The sequence below is a fragment of the Macrotis lagotis genome, chromosome 8 (assembly GCF_037893015.1).
Source record: "Macrotis lagotis isolate mMagLag1 chromosome 8, bilby.v1.9.chrom.fasta, whole genome shotgun sequence".
Lineage (NCBI taxonomy): Eukaryota > Metazoa > Chordata > Mammalia > Peramelemorphia > Peramelidae > Macrotis > Macrotis lagotis.
The window spans coordinates 39,747,191-39,765,312 of NC_133665.1; the positions used below are offsets into that span (position 1 = coordinate 39,747,191).

Below are 18,122 nucleotides of genomic sequence, written 5' to 3' on the forward strand. Positions count from 1 at the left end.
GAGCTGGCAGTGTGAGGGCTCTCCGTGCGGGCTTCTCCGTGCCCCCGCCCCCTTCTCTCAGACATAGCGGGTTGCAGCTGCTGCAGAGCTCTCCGCAGCCGCCCCCGGCCCTGGGCACCTCACTTTTGGGCGCTGTCCATGGTTGCAGTATCTTTTGCCGAGCGACGTCAGCCGGCTGGAGCCTGGTCCTACTATTGGCCGCTGCGTCTCGGCCCTCCCCCGCCCCCCAAACCTCTGGGGATAGCGCGTGCCCAAGAGCATGCGAGGCTCTAGCCGGGGCTCCCGTGTGTCACACCCACTTTCCTTATTAGGGAAAGACGGGACGACCCGAGTCGAACCAGGCAGGGCTGTAGGGTGGGTGTCGGGGGGCAGTAAGGAGAAGAGAGGCTGAGGCAGCAGAGGCAGCCGCGGGAGGTGGCACAGCTCCTACTGCCCTTCCTCCCGCCCCCCTTCCCCCGGCACCGACTCCTGCTGCTGCGTGGAACTTTTCCTTAATTCACCTCACTTTACTCCATCCCTATCCACCCCTTTTTCTCCCTTCCCCAAGGATTCCCCTTACCCCACAACAACATGGAAGAATTTTTGCAACGAGCCAAATCCAAACTGGTGAGTTGAGGGTAGGCGTGTGTGTGTGTGTGTGTGTGTGTGTGTGTGTGTGTGTGTGTGTGTGTGAGAGAGAGAGAGAGAGAGAGAGAGAGAGAGAGAGAGAGAGAGAGGAGGGGGAGGGGGGCTCAAGTGGAACAGAAAGAGGTTGACACAAGAAGGAGAGGCAGTAACTTTTCAACATAACTGTAAACCCACCCTAGCTGTATGGGGGGGGGTGGGGGGTGTTGGCTAGAGTGTGTCTATTGTGGCACAGGAAGTCTGCTCCATACTCCAGAGAACCTGTCCAAAGACATTCATTGCCCAAAATAGACAAGGGATCACTCAGCAGGTAGTCATTTCGTGATTGAAGTTTTGGTACTCTGTATTTGGCTTGCTCTTCTGGCAAATGGGAAGTATGCAGAGGCCCAGAATACAGTGACTCCTATGCACTTAAGAGTATCCTCTGTGTTTTCACCAGAAAAATAGATCAGCTTTAAGTTTTAGGAGGTACAAAATTCCTGCAAATTCAGAATGTGCAGTTACATAAGAAAATAGAAAAAAAAACACCTTAACATTACTCCAGATTTGTGGCAAAATGAAACAGGAATGTAGACACATTAACAAAAGTAAACTATATGTTTTTTTTAACTAAAGGACCCCTAACAACTTGTGTTGAGAAATTTATAATGTGAGCATTTCTTCTTTGACTTTATGTATGATTATTGTATTCAGCTATATAAACCAGGGAAGTAATTGAAAGGGAAAACTTACAACTGTTGCTGGTGGTATGGAGTTTTTGCATCAGGCTACATCTCTTCTGTATAAAACTAACCAAGAAAAAAAACCCTACAAACACAAGTTAATTTTTACCATTCATTTTGATTTCTGTAATGTGTTTTGGAATAACAAAGTATATTAATTTCTATTTTTGAAAGTTTTTTTTGATTCCTAAAAAAGAACTATATGGACAAACCTACTCCTTCCACTTACTGAAGAGTAATGAATGCAATGGGGATTTGTTTAGAGATACACTCACAGTATTGATAGAACCCATTTGAAGGCAATGTCTTTGACAGTGAAAGCATTTTTTATGGGCAAGGCACAGGAGGGAATGCATAATTTATGATGCCTTTAACCTTTAAGTCTTCATAGAAGCTGAACTACTAAAGTCTATATTAAGGGTGACGTCTGAATCACATGGCAGGAAATTTTCTGGGTTATTACTGTAACTCATTTACCCTCACAGAATAAAGGAAGTGCTGGTAAGAGTCTGGAAATGTTTTACATTCTAGTTTTACAATGCAAATAGACACATGCTTCTTATAATGATCTAACTGTGAGTACTTTATTTTGATTTTTTAAAAAAGATTGTTGAAATTATTTAATTCCAGATAAAGGCTTTATTTTTTTAAAGTAAATTTATTCTTTATAGCTCTAAAATATAGTGGTTGGAGTGGATTCTAAAACTGAAGAAGATTGTGGTCTGTTTTGTAGCAGTTACTGATTCCTTTATTTTTACCTGCAGTGTTAAAAGAAGGTATTGTATTTTTGAAATTAACTAATTTAAGACATTTTCTATTTCTCCACTACTTTATGTCTCTACAAGAATAAATGAGTACTTAAATTTCTTATGTATTAATTCATGAGAAGAATAAGTAAGCTTTTATAAAAGTGGGAAACTAAGTTTTCCTTCTATGTATAAGGTACTTAGTAAATATCTTTATTTCAATTACTTTATTTTTATAGTATAGTATAAGACATTTATAAATGCAAGGGAAAATACTTAGTTCTGTATCTGTACTCAATTCAAATATAATTTGGGTGATTTGGAGGAATTAAAATGTTGATAAACTATGGAGAAAATCTTTTATTGAATTCAAATTTTGTGAACGTTTTCCTTTTGAATGTCAGTTTTCTGAAACAGAGAAAAACTCAATTTAAGAACTATTCATTTAGAGGTATGTTTAAGTTGATATGCTATATTCTTTTATTAAGTGAGAAATGGTTTGATATTATAATAGTGCTATTCCATTTAATTGTCCCACCCAAAATAAAACTACTGCTGATATTTCTATTTTTAAAAAAATAAATTTCTCACAATTATTCTATAGACAAGACCGTCTCATTTCACTTTGAGTTTAGTAAATATGTTTCAGCCAATTAGGTTTTTTTAGCAAAATGTTCCTACTGATGCTTGAAACTTTCCCAGTTATGGAATTTGTAGTTAATATATAATATCCAAGATGCTTTGATAGGCAGGATTGCTGGTTATAGTTTTGTAGAAATATTAAGTTAATAATAATAATAATAATAATCTTAAAACTTGGGGAATTTTACATTGAATATGACCTTGAAAGATATCAAGAAAAGGTGATATGTTGTGCACATTTTCACTTCCAGAATTGGGTAGATTTATGTTTAGAGTCTGTTTATCACTATTCATCCCCCAGAATCATTGTGCCACAGTGAATAATATACTAGACTTGGCATAAACTAAGACCTGGCTTTGAATTTTACCATTGATACTTAATTAGCTGTACATTCACCTGTCCAAATTACTTGAACTCTCTGAGTTTATTTTCCTTAACTATGAGATGAGAACCACATTTTTAGTATCTATTTCATAATTATGATCAATGAAAGAATGTGTATAACGTGTTATAGAATTATTAGCTCTTATAATTTTATACATTCAAAGTCTTTATACAATCTCTGTTTATGTAATACTAAGCAAATAGTTTTATCGTCCCTCCCCCACACATACTTCAAGCAATAGACTAATCATATTTACTTTGTACAGAAACTGTCTTAAATGTCTGCTTTATGAAACAAGTGAGATTCTACTGATCTAAAATAGTTAATGCCCTTCACTCAAGTGTCCAACTCACCCAAGGAGTAAGCCACTTATCACCTGTGTTAGCTAATGCAAATTGGAAATCTTGAATCTTCAAATTGCAAAATAAATCTTAGTGATAGGTCAGATAATTTAAAATGGGAATGCTTAAGTTGATAAAATATTTCTGTTTCTCAGATAGTGGTTGGTGAGCTATGATTTTTGGTTAGGATTTACACATTATTCCCATGTAAATTATCTTTGTTATGAATATTTTATTTTGATCTGCATGAGTGAAAATTTAGGAATGTATGATATACATATGAGCTGACTTTTTGACAAATGTGAGGACAGGAAGTCTGGGATAAATAGATATTGCTATTCCCACTCTTGACATTGATTAAATTTCCAAGGCCACTCAAGCTATGAACTCTCAGACTTTGTGACCCTATCTAGGAAGAAAAGGAATACTAATAGGAAAACCAAGTTTATATGGAATATTTAAGTTGTTAAAGAACTTTCCTCACAAAAACCCTATGAAGTAAGTGGTATAAATATTTCTAATTCCATTTTGCAGATGAAAAAGCTTAAGCCCGGAGAGGTTAAGTAACTTGCTCCAGATGATACAGACATTAAATGACAGGAGAGGAATGTGAGGTCAAATTGACTCCAGCAGTTGACGGGCATTTGACTAGTAGATTATTGTGGGAATAAATTTCAGTAGATTATGCTCTTTATGTGAGTTTTTGGGGATTTTTCTGTAGGAAAATGTAAATATGTTTCTGTTAGGATGCTAAAAAGTTTTTAGTAAAACTTTTTCAATTATTGCTCTTCTCCCTCCTTTCCAAGATGGATGAAGTCTAAAAAGTTTTTTCCTTCTCATTATTTACCAAATTACAGGATTTTCTGAACTAGAAGGGAACCTCAGTGATTATCTAATCCACTCAAAAATATGCTTACAAAGTGTTTAACTAGTCTTTTGCTTGAAGAGCATCTGTCTACTTCCTGAAGAAGTCATTTTACTTTTGTCCAACTCTGACTGCGAGGAATTTTGCTTTCCATTCAGTTCACCTAGTTATATTCTCGGAGTCCAAATTGTACATGTTTTTAGGAAGATTTTATTTATTTTGAGTTTTACAATTTTCCCCCTAATCTTGCTGCCCTACCCCCACAGAAGGCTGTCTGTTAGTCTTTACATTGTTTCCATGGTATACATTGATCTAAGTTGAATGTGAGGAGAGAGAAATCATACCCTTAAGGAAGAAAAATAAAGTATAAGAGATAGCAAAATTACATAATAAGATAACAGATTTTTTTGCCTAAGTTAAAGGTAATAGTCTTTGTTTTTTGCTTAAACTCCACAGTTCTTTCTCTGGATATAGATGGTATTCTCCATCACAAATAGCCCAAAATTGTCCCTGATTGTTTCACTGAAGGAATGAGCAAGTCCCTCAAGGTTGATCCTTACCCCCTAGCTGTTAGGGTGCACAATGTTTTTCTAGCTCTGCTCATCTCACTCAGCATCAGTTCATGCAAAACCCTCCAGGCTTCCCTGAATTCCCATCCCTCCTGGTTTCTAATACAATAATGGTATTCTATGACATACATCTACCACGGTTTGTTAAGCCATTTCCCAAATGAAGGACATTTACTCGATTTCCAGTTCTTTGCCACCACAAACAGGGCTGCTATGAATATTTTTGTACAAGTAATGTTTTTACCCTTTTCATGATCTTCAGGGTATAGGACCAGTAGTGATATTGCCGGATCAAAGTGTATGCACATTTTTGTTGCCCTTGGGGTGCAATTCCAAATTGCTCTCCAGAAAGGTTGGATGAGTTCACAGCTCCACCAACAATGTATTAGTGTCCTTCAACCAATTCTCAAACTCATGTGGTACTCCAAACTGTATCTCAATCCTCAACCTCTCTTATGGGGTGCAGGTAATGCTGCCAGTATAGTAAAGGAAATGAGGATCTGTGGAGTTACATGGTAGAGGGGGGCATAATGATACACATACATATGTATATGTAGATATATACATATACAAGTACTTTCTCTATTTTTATATTTTATATATATATATATATATTTGTATATATAAAATCTCATTTGATCCTTGCAGCTTGTAAATATCTGAGGTAGGGATGCTAGGTGGTGCAGTGGATAGAGTACTGGTCTTAGAGTCAGGAGGATAGAAGTTCAAATCTGACCTCAGGCACTTGACACTAACTTAACCCTGGGTAAGTCACTTAACCCTTATTGACTCACATTTAGGGCCATCTCAATGTTGTCCTGATTCATATCTGGTCATTGGATCCAGATGGCTCTGAAGGAGAAAGTGATGCTAGAGACTTAGCACAGCACCCCTCACTCAAGTCCAATTCACATGATTGCCATGACATCACCTCCCTGTTATGATCTTCTTTGAGAATGAAGGACAAAGGGGCAGCTAGGTAGCTCAGTGGATAGAGCACTGGCCCTGGAGTCAGGAGGATGTGAATTCAAATTTGGCCTCAGACACAAAATAATTACTTAGTTGTGTGACCTTGGGCAAGTCACTTAACCCCACTGCCTTGTAAAAACTTAAAAAAAAGGATGAAGTACAAAAATTATTATCTGGAATAGGAGTTGAACTCAGGTCTTTTTGAATCTAAGTCCAATGCTCTATTCACTTTGCTACCTAGTGGCAGTAGGACTCCAGAAAAGAATTAAATGGAGTGGAGGTTGATGGCATCAATTCTTTTGCCAGGATATTTAAGAGTGGTCTTCTGAGTCAAAGACTGACTCTCAATGCACTTTCACTTTACAACACTGCTTCTCTTTCAGTTCAGCATTAAAAGATTGAAAGTGTAGAAGGGATGCTTAATGGTAGACATTAGAATATAACCATTGGATTATCATGGAGTCAGCTCCCTTTCATGTTGAGTTGTTTAACAGGGATAGTATAGGAACTGGGGAAAGAATAATAGGAATTGTTGAGAAATTTTAACCTTCCAGTTTGCCCTGAATAGGTTATTTTTATGATCCTTCCCATGCCTTTTTCATTAGAAGCTCATTCTCTGGGATCCACAGGAAGAGAATAGATTTCCTTAGGCAGTATCAACTGATCTTTCACACTCAATACTGTACCTTTTCAGGAATGAGTGACATTTTTCATTGAAAGATGGGGAAGAGGTACATTTGGCTAAGAAGTGCCCTTGGTGGAGAAAAGAATCTGTTTGTTGAGAGATAGCCAATACTTTGAGATTAGACTTGCATTTCTTCAGAGGAAAAGACATGCTGTATATTCTATTCTAGTTTAAAGGGGGTGATTTTCGCATTCTTTAACAAATTCCCTCAGTTCAATTAAACAATTAGATACACAAGGCTAACATACAACATCAGATGTTATCCATTTGGGATTGGGAAAAGGAAGTTCATGTAGATAATTTTTAACAAGGGGTTAAATGAGTTCTAAGACCTATTGGCAGGACACTTTTCCTCACATACTTCCAAGAGCTAAGGGATCTGAGGATCTGAGGTCTAAAATTGGCAGACCATCTAAATAAGGAATAAGAAATAAGACCAACTTATTTCACAGTTAAGGAGAGAAATCTGGGGAGATTAAGTGACTGAATGATTATATAAAAGATAGGAACCCTGGAAACAGGGTCTAGCTAGAACTGAGAGGAGTGGTGGACACTGTTAGGGTTTAGTCTATGCAAGTGGGAGACAAATGATTATGGAAGGGGTTTTTTGGTGGTATAGGTATATTTCAGGTGGGTATAGGAGATGAAAACCTGAAATAAGATCAAAGAGTGCAGGTAAGCAAAAGACCTTGGTTTCCGAGGGTGTGACTGTTTTGTTCAATTCTATGTTTTCAATGAAATGACCTTAGTCATCTGTCTTAATAGTTGCTTAACAGTACTATTCTCACATGTATGGAAATCAGAAAATCACCTCTTCTGGATGAGGTTCCAAGACCACTCTCATGATTTTACTACAGAAAGGCAAGCCCAATTTCAGGATCATTTAGGGGGAGCAACTATAAGGTGCTTAGATAAAGTCTAAAAATGAGATGAAGTTGAAAAAACCATTTCTCGCTTTGGAGAGCATACCTGGGAGCTTGTATATGAGAGTGGGGATAGTGGACAAGACTGTTATAGGCAGTGGAAAGAGAAGCAATAAGAGAAGGTACAGGAGCCATCAATACTCTAATGGAATCAAAGAGGCCAGAGAGTGATTGAAATGGTTTTTTAGCATTGTTCAGACTTTCAGGAAATGGGAATTCAAAAGAGGATCCAGATAATGTCCAGAGACTCATTAAGAGGCCATGACCCACTAGCCCTGAAAACAACAAACAAGCAAAAAATCAGTGGAACAGACTATAATATAAGGGAGAAAAAGCTTCATAATCAGTCATTTCTTAAAAGCTTACTAAATGCCAGTCACTGTACTAATCACTGGGAAATACAAAAAAAAAAGCAAAAACACAACCTCTACCCTCAAGGACTAGAAGTCTCTTCTAATGGAAAAGGAAATATGTAAAGAAGTAGTTTTTATGAGATACATTACACATAGAAGGTAATCTCGTACAGACAGCACAAAAAGAGGAAGGGGGTGCAGAAAAGACTTCTGGCAGAAGATAGAATTTGAGTTCTGAAAGAAGTCAGGGATGCCTAGAAGCAGATGGAGGTGAAGCCTGTAGAGTAAAAATGAACAGTTAGCAGATGAAATATTGTGTGGAAGGACAAGGAAAAAAAATCTCATTATAGAGTACATGGAAGATAGTAAAGCATAAGAAGACTAGAAAAGGTTGAAAGGTACCTGGTTGTGAAGAGGTTTTAAAAACCAAATGAAGTACTTTATATTTTGGTCCTGGAGGTAATAGGAAGTGACTAGTTTATTGAATTGGAGCATGCCCTAGTGGATGACTTTTGATGTATGTTTTTGGAAGACCAACTTGGAATCAGAGTGGACAATGATGATGATGATATTTGGCCTTCATTTTCGAAGAAGACCATGTTATTGGGGAAGGTGATGTCATGACAAGCACAAGAATTGAATTTGAGTGAGCAGAGCACCAAGTCACCAACCTCACTTTTTCCTCCAGAGTCATCTGGATCCAGTAGCCAGATATGAATCAGTCCAATTGGAGATGGCCTTGGATGCAAAGCAATCAGAGTTAAATGACTTGCCCTAAGGAGGTCTATGAGTAGAGAAATGACTTGATTGGACTTAGGAAGATTACTTTGGCAGCTCTGAGCAAGATGGATTAAAGAGGGGAGAAGCAGATAAACCTATTAAGATGCTTTTTGCAATAGTACAAGGGAGAATGTGGTATGAAAATGGAGTCAATGGCTAAAAGGGAAATGTAATGGGAGTAAGAGAAAGGAGAGGTGTAATAGGCTAAGATATTTCATATAATAAGATTTTTTATTACAATGAGCTATTGCAATGATATCGAAGGGGGAAGGCAAGGGGGAATGAGGGAATCTTTGCTCTCATCAGAGGTGGCTTGGAGAGGAAACAACATATATACTCAATGGGGTATAGACATCTGGAGTAAGAAGAGGGATGGGGAAAGGGGGGGGGGATATGAGTGATGGAGGAGAGGATGGACCATGGTGGGAGAGTGGTCAGATATAACACATTTTCTTCTTTACTTCTTGCAAGGGGCTGGGATTGGATGGCCTGTCCAGGTGGATGCTGGGCCTAAGGGGTGGTATGTGGGCTTGGGGCCTCTTGGCCCTCAGCTACCCTACAGCGGAGATAGAATGAAAGGAGAGAGAAAATATAGTATTACCATATACTATGGGGGGGGAGTACAAATGGAGGGAATTATGATCAACAATGGCAACGGTGGAAAAATATGAAAGTAGCTTTTGTGATGGACTTATCCTAAAGAATGTGATCCACCAGTGACAGAGATGGAGTTGTTGGAACACAGACTGAAGCACATTTATTATTATTATTATTGTTGTTGTTGTTGTTGTTATTATTATTATTATTTGGGGGGTTGTTGCAGGGCAAATGGGGCTGGGTGGCTTACCTGGGGCTGTACAACTGGGTGATTGCTGGGTGTTTGAGGCCAGATTTGGACCTGGGTGCTCCTGGCTCCAGGGCTGGTGCTCTGTCCACCACCCAGCCACCCATACTATTATTATTATTACTATTTTATTTTATTTTGGGTCTTTTTTATTGTTTGCTTTTTGCAGGGCAATGGGGTTGGGGTGGCTTGCCTGGGGTCACACAGCTGGGTAACTGTGTCTGGGGCCGGATTTGGGCTTGAGTGCCCCTGGCTCCAGGGCCGGTGTTCTGTTCACTGCACCACCTGGCCACATCTACTATTATTATTATTATTATTTTTTCTCTCTCCTTTACTTTATCGCTCATGTGGGTCTATATTTTTTGGGTGAGGGGGTATTATGTTTACTCTTAAACAAGAATATTTCAGTAATGTATAAAAAATCATTTGTACAAAATAAGAATTAATAAATCAATAAATAAGATCTAAAAAAATTAAAGAATAAAAAAAAATAGTACAAGGGAGAGATGACCAGGTCTTGAATTGAGGTGATGGTTATGTGAGTAGGGAGAAGGAGGTGCATGAAATACTTGCAGAAAATATTGAATGAGTTTAAGTTAGCAACTGATTTGATGGGGCAGTAGTGACTGGATACTGGAGAGGGAAGAGTCAGCAATGACTGAGGATATGAACCTCCACAGGGAAAATATTGGTTCTGAAAAGTTGAAATCATATGCAAAAGAGAGACAGTTCCTGGCATAGTTACTAGAGTGCTGGATCTGGAGATACGAAGCCCTGAGTTCCAAATCCACCTCAGATACTCTTTAACTGTGTGATGTTGGGCAAGTTGCTTGCCTCAGTTTCCTCAAATGTAAAATGGGAGTAATAACAGAATCTACCTTATAGGGTTGTGATAAGAATCACCTGAGACTTGCAAAGTGATTATCACAATTCCCATTCACAGTTGGCAATAAATAAATGTAAATGCTTATTCTCTAAGTGAAGTCCAGGGACCAAACTATCTCTTTCTTTTAGGAAATGACAAGAGCTTTTAGTCTTTTGACTCTGTCAGCTCTGATATTAACCAATTTTGGCAAGAATCTTGGCAATCTTATTATCCCAAGTACTCTATATCATTTAATCCTAGCTTGCAATAGCTCACTGATCAATCTTTCACTTAAAAAAAAATGTTGCCATATTTTTTAAACATCATCTACATTTCTCAATGTTTCATTCTCCTCTCTCCCAAAGTGCTGAGAGAAAAAAAGAAACAGTTCAGCAAAACAAACTAAAATATTGGAGAAGTTTGACATTATATATACGGTGTTTTGCACTCATAGTTCTCCATTTATGCAAAGTAATGAGAAGTGCTATCTTCTGATATCTCATCTTTGGGTCTAAACTTGGTCATTGAAAAATTCAGTTTTGATTATTTTTGTTGTTCTTTCTGTTGACATTATTGTACACATTTTGTATATTGTTTTCTTGATTTTGTTTCCTTCATTTTGTCTCATTTCATGTCTCGTTTCACTTTGCATCATATGTCTTTCCTTGTTTTTATTTATCATATTCAATTCTTACAGAGTAGTAATATTCCATTTTACACATGCGCTACAACTTGTATGAAAATTCTCTAATAAATAGGCATTTACTTTATTTCTAGCTTTTGCTACTCAAAAAGTGCTGCTATAAATATTTTAGGGCTATTTTGGGTATTGAACTCTATAAGATGCCATGGAATCTCTGCATCAAAGAACAGGGACACTTAAGTCACTTTTTTATATAATAAAAATTAATTTTTACATTGGCTGGCCAATTTATAGCTCCATCAAAAATTCACTTGTGTGCCCACTTTTCTAAGGCATTTCCTTTTAAACTCGGGCATGATACAATTCTTTTTTTTTTAAGTTTTTTTGCAAGGAAAATGGAGTTAAGTGGCTTGCCCAAGTGTCTGAGGCCGGATTTGAACTCAGGTACTCCTGATTCCTGGAGCTGGTTCTCTATCCACTGGGCCACCTAGCTGCCCCTATACAATTGGAACTATTGCCTATCTGCTCCTTTGCATGTGTCCTTCTCTCTTTTGCCTATTTGTGTTCAGACATTCCACTTTACTGGAATGATCCCTTAGTCCTTCACCTAACCTACTGAAATACTACCTACCCTTAGGTACCCAGACCTTCTGTGAAACCTTCCCTAATCCCTCAATAGGAAATGCATTTCCTACTTTCAATCAATAGACTACTGAATCGATCTATTTTGTACTTATATTTTCTTCTGTAGTATAGTTTTTATATTTCTTGCATAGTACTAATCTTTATGTATTTGCCACATCTCTTTTTTTAAAAACAGTTATTTATTTAAGCCAATGGGGTTAAGTGACTTGCCCAAAGTCACACAGCTAGACAATTATTAAATGTCTGAGGTTGAATTTGAACTCAGGTCCTCCAGACTCCAGGGCTGGTGCTCTATCCACTGCACCACCTAGTGCCCCTACCCACACTTCTTTAGAATGTAAGCTTTATGAATGCAGGTACAATTTTAAAGTTATCTTCGTATGTTCTCCAAAGTCTGAAACAGTACTTAAAAATGAGTGTTAAATGAATGAATGAATGCCTTTCATTGCTAAGATTTTATGAATGAATTCATGCAGCTGTGCATTTTGAAGTATTTTTGTTTTGTTGAAGAACTCACAATTATTATGGGCAGGGCATGTGTTCTAGATCAGATACTGGCACCTTTTATTAGTCTGGTAACAATTTAAAGGACAGTATTGAGGATATAAGTTTACCTTGGCAGTTATTCAGTGACTAATTGTCCTTTTGTACCTCCTCTCCTGACCTTTCAGGTCCCTGTTATATGATGAATGGTGAGGAGTAGTGAGGAGGAGAAAGATGAAAAAGAATGAGTCCTGAATTAAAAGTGAAGTCAGAGAGGTTATGTGGGTAAAGCCTTTTTGGGTGGATGTGAGGAAGGAAAGAGTCCCCCAAGGGAAACTGATGAAAGCCCGGGGATGAACAGAAAACCTTTAGGGAGGGGGCAAAGGCTTTAATGCCTCAAGATTCTTCGTTCACTATGTACTGAGAATGGGTCAGCCAGAGTCCTTGAATCCTATTGTCACTATAAAGATTAAGGGACAATCATTTTTAAGTCTTCTCTGTGTTAAATCTGGTAAAAGGAAGTTAGATCACTAGTTCCAGAATGAATTGGACTTCTTTGCTCATGCAAGAAAGTCTCTTATTGATTTAGAGTTAACTGTTTTCTTACAGAGTAATGATGTTAGCCCTAGAGGGAATTGTAAAGTGAGACCAACTTCTTATGATGGGGCATAAAAACCTATGTGTGTGTTTACAATATACTCTTTACTAAAAATCACATGGCTACTGTGGAACTCAACCCATTTCCTGGTAACTTACTCTTTAGACTGCCTCCCAGACCATATATCAAACTTGGTTTTGATCCAAGTACTGGGTTCCTGCTTCTGATGCCAAGACTGCCTTTTTGCCTTTGGACCTCTCATCTCAACTAATTTTATTTGAAGCATTTTGGTAAAGAATCTATTGATCCCAGTCTCTCTCTGAGTGTGAAATTTTGAGTTTGGTCCTTTTCTGGTCTCAAGAGCAGATGACTTTAGTTTGTGCTGGGAAAGACTTCTAAACCTAAGACAGGGTCCAGGTCTGAAGTAAACATATTGGGAGCAAATTTAAGACTCTGAAGATCAATCAGTCAATAAACATTTATTAAATTTTAATGAAAAGTGAGATACTATGCAAGCTCTGAAGATCCAAATAAAGGTGACAATAGTCCATGCCTTTAAGGAGCTTACATTCTAGGGTAAAGACAACATGTAAACAGATATACAAAATACAAATAGAATAGATAAAAGGAAAATTTTAGAGAAGAAGGGTTCTAACCAGAGTTCCTTTGGTTTTTCTTTGTTCTGCTGGGTCTTGTTTTTAAAGAAAGTGACTCTTATTTAGGGCTAGATGCAGATGGGTTATTTGGATCCATATTATAGTTAAAAAATCTAATTCAACAAACTATAAACATCTAAAGCATACTATAGCATAGGATCATATATTTAGATCTGGACGTGATCTATAAAATGATCTATTCCACCACCTTAATTTTACAGATGAGGAACTGAGTTTAGAGAAGAGACTTCACCAAAGTCACACTAAGGCTTAAACTACATATAGGTCACCTGATTCCAATAGTGTCAGAAAAACCAAGCTGGAGCTTTGAGACAGAAATAAAGGTCAGAAAATCAGTTGTCTAGGATGGACAGAAACAGAGACAGCAATTCAAAATGAAACAAAGGCAACAAGCAAGAATTAAGACCAAGTCTGAGCTGAGGACAGTAATATAGAGATCAAGAAACAGAGCTCTAGAGTCTTGCCCATAGTCTTATTCAGTATGAGACATGCCTAAAATAAGACTGTCTTGAGTATATAATGTGTGTATAGATCTTTCTGTATGTTGCATTATTATGAAATTGTTAAGTGCTTTATTAAATTAAAGATTGAATGGGGTGGCAAAAAATGGGGGGAAGTAGCAGAAGACTGAGCATCAGAGAAGGTTAGAACACATCATCAGTATAAAGTAAAACCTTAGTAATCTTATGTATTACATGATTTGGTCTTGGTTCAAATGTTTAATCCCCTTAGTTGCAAAGCCTATACTCTTACCAAGTCCTGAAAAGTTGTGACATCATGAAAGATTTTAGATTCCTTTTTATTTGTATTCACAACAATTCAGACAACCAGGAAGTCTCTTCTAGCTAGAATGTGTTATAAATTTAGTCAGATCTATGCGTGGTTGAAAAAGACTTTTCCTTAATGGTAGAATTGGTGGACATATTGTCATATAGGAAGTTGTCCTTCATCTATCACCCATCCCAATTATAATCATAATAACATGAGCTTTCCTTTGTATTACACAATGAGGTTTTTGTTGTTTAGTTGTGTCTAACTCTTTGTGACTCCATTTCAAGTTTTCTTGGCAAAGATAATGGAATAGCTTGCCATTTCCTTTTCCAACTCATTTGACAGATGAGGAAACTGAGGTAAACAGAGCTAAGTGACTAGCCTAGCAGGTGTCTGAGGCCACATTTGAACACAGGTCTTCCTGACTCCAGGCCCAGAACTCTTTCTATTGAGTCACCTAGCTGCCTCTTACAATGAGATTTACAAAAGCACCATATCCCTAATTTCTTTGAACAACTTTTAATGGAAAAATATTTTTAAATAATTGTATTTTGAAATATTGTATTTTTGATTCTAAGCATACTTGAAAGGTACTATGGAAAAATGGTTATAGTTTGTGTGGCTCTTGAAACCAAGGAAGAGTGAACTCAATCTCTATTACTTATTAGCTATGTGACCATAGACAAAGCAGATTAATCTCTTTGAACCTCAGTTTCCTCATCTGTAAAGTGGGGCTAATAATATTTGTAATACTTGCTTGACAGAGTTGTTGTGAGGATCAAATGAGATGTATATATAAAGTGCCATATCAATATTAATTATTATTGCTTTCTGAGAAGATGACATTAAATGTTAATAGTCCTGCTATGACAAATTGTAAATTCATATTTTTTTTGCAAGGCAATGGTATTAAGTGATTTGCCCAAGGTCATATCTAGGTAACTATTAAGTGTCTGAGGTCAGATTTGAACTCAGGTCATCCTAATTCCAGGGCCAGACCTCTATCTACTGCTCCAACTAGCTGCCCCAGTAAATTCATATTTTTAACAATAATTGGGCACCAATAGTGGGCACAAAAACAAATTTATGCCTTATTTTACAACTAGGTCTTAATCTATACATTAGACTTGAACACTAGGGTTCTGGATAGGAGCAAAGTTTAACAGGGACAAATTATAGCTCCCTTTACCCCTGGTTGCCGTTGTTTTGTACCCAATTACCCAGACAAAAATATTGTAAATTTTTTCAGTGATCATTTTTTCTGAAAACATGGTGGATAGACTCACTGAATAACAGAGCTAGAGTCAGTCTTAAGTGTAATTGGATATAGACCTCTCCATGTTACAAATGGGATCACATCCCCCTCCACTGTGCCACCAAAATTCATGTCTTTATTTAATATCTTGAGAAAAAACAATACATTTATATGTTGAAGTTGTAAGGTTTAGGATAGGTAGCATTTGTTTATATCTACTCTACATTGTTCTCTTAGACATAGAGAAGCATTAACTTTTTAGTGAACTTGTTTATTTCTTAATGAACTTATTAATGCCATTTGCCTTTACACAAATCATTTTTGAATATTTTGTGACTTCCACCATCCCACCTCAACTGAAACTTCTTTCATAATAAAGAAAAAATTCATCCAAAAACACCTGGCACAGTCCATGTTTGACAAGCTTTGCAATATTTTATAACCCTTCTCTCCCACCTCTAAAGTCTTCCCACCTTTCTCCGAATTACTCATAATCAGTATTTCCTGCAGACAAAAATCTTCCATATTGCAACTTGTTATTATTATTATTATTATTATTATTATTATTATGGTTCTCTCTCCAACTTTTTGACATGGCAAAAGCATGCTTCAATTAATATTTTATGGTATATATAAGTACACATACGTACACATATATGTTTATACCATATAGGTAAACGATTGTGTATCTACACACAAATAGACACAAATTTACAGGTGCATAGTTTGTGTAATTTCGTATCTACTTTGTATTTATTTACTTGTGAATATATTATATCTTTCTTCTCCCCAGCAGGAAGTAAGTATTTTGAAGATAGGGACTATTTTATTTTATGTCTTTGTAGCAATAACCCCTAAAACAATGCTTTACACATAGTAGGTGCTTAAATAATGCTTGTTAAATTATATTTAGCTGAATCATCCTATCAAAGTTTCTAGTGACTTTTTGTGTGTAAATCCAAGCTATTTTCCAGAATGGTTGTTCCCAAAATGATCTCATTTGCAGCTCTATCACAGTGTATTGATCTATCAATCCGGTTCTTTTATTTTAAACGTCTATATAGAGCTCTTATTAATCCATTGACAAATATTTATCAAGCCTGTCCTTACTTTATGTAAAACATGGTGTATATGTACTCTTTATTAAAGGAAGGAATGTATGTGCTTAACTATAAGGAGGGGATGTTTTTGAAGGATATAATATGTAAGTGGCTTTAAAGTAATCTCTGATATTCAGAGACAGATATGAACATAATTTTATACATTATGTCCTCTAGCAAACGGTGGGTGTTTAATGAATGTTAAACAGTGAGAATGCATTCTCACTGCAGATTGACAAGGTCCCCTACTTACCATGAAGGCTGTTGGCACAATTTGACTTTGCATATTTGTTCATTATTTCTTGAGATGTGAGCTCTCACAATGTAGAGTTGCCAGAGTTATTTATTCATTCAGTCAGTCATTCATTTACTTATTCATTTATCTATTTTTGTTAATTTATTCATTCATTCATTTATTTGGGGGGGGGTGTTTATTTAAGGAAGGGATACACTGTGGCTCTTATTTGTATCTTGGAGGGTTCAGTATTCCCGGAACTACCTCTAAGTGTTATTGTTACAGGAAAGGCTAAGTGGTTTCACTGACTGCTACTACTAGCCTTAAAGCATAGACTGAAAAGAAGAGGGAGGGGGTAGGAAAGGAATAGAAAAACAAAGGGATTAAGAGAATCAGGGAAAGAAGAGGACAAAAAAAAAGTGGAAATGAGCAGGAGAAAATGGTAGAGGAGGAGAATAAAAACCTCTAGTAATTCAAAATGGACAATGTCTGGCTGGATTCCAACATAGCAACAAGCTCAATTCTCTGGAGGCCCCTGCTCAGGGAACTTCCTATCCCTGGAACACAGATGAGAACCAGGGAGGGATCAAAGAAAGCCTTTAAGAAATCAAGAATTACATAGATCAGTCCCCCCCGCCCCCAGCTGCTACATGCTATGTTAGGATTAAAACAGTAGGTTCTCATGTTACTTCTTGAGGGGAACTTTACCCCCAAAGCAACCAGATGATCAGTAGATAGATAGAATGATGGCCTTGGTTCAAATTCTAGGAACATAGCTGTATGTATGACTTTGGAAAAGTCACTTAACCTCTCAGGCCCAATTTCCTCATCTATAAAATAGGATTAGCCTTAGAACCTATCTCAATGGTATCTATTTGGAAGGGGCCAGAGGAATAATATAAGACGACATAGACCAACTCATTAATAGTAGTAGGATATAAGTTAATCAGTCAAAAAACATTTATCAAACACTAGTAAGAAATGACATTTGTATAGAAAGAGGAGAGAATAGTTTATAAAAGTCATAAGGTACTAAAACCACAGTAATTTAGGGCTATTTAAAGTGTAAATTCTTAAGTGTAAAAATTTCTATATAGCTAATAGATCTCTGAATTTTAGAATAAACACTGAATTTTAGGTCAGGCAGTACAATGATTCTCAATAATCATGATATTGTCACTAAGAAAATGAATATTTTTGGAATAGTCCAGATAAGAATGGCAGATGTATAGTATACACTTTATATTATTGGACTGGACATGGGATTTTTATTGGCATCTGAAATTTCCATGATAGGAAACTACCCTCACAAGTTTAGATCCACACTTACTCTGCAGCTTACAGTCTTTAGCAGCTGGTGGCTGAGTTATTAAAGAGAATACAGGGCTTGGAATCAGGAAG

The 18,122-nt window shown here is 36.9% G+C and overlaps 1 protein-coding gene across 8 annotated transcripts in view; it reads left to right on the forward strand.

Moving 5' to 3' along the window:
* Positions 1-350: 350 nt before the first annotated feature.
* Positions 351-18,122, forward strand: part of PRUNE2 (prune homolog 2 with BCH domain) — a 320,816-nt gene continuing 303,044 nt past the window's right edge. For 5 of the 8 annotated variants that reach the window (XM_074196712.1, XM_074196713.1, XM_074196715.1 and 2 more), the window contains exon 1: positions 352-606. In XM_074196712.1, coding sequence (XP_074052813.1) covers positions 571-606 — 36 coding nt within the window. In that variant the 5' untranslated portion in view covers positions 352-570. Of the gene's footprint in view, positions 607-18,122 lie in introns of all 8 variants that reach the window. The other 3 variants (XM_074196709.1, XM_074196711.1, XM_074196710.1) reach the window with 1 other exon arrangement.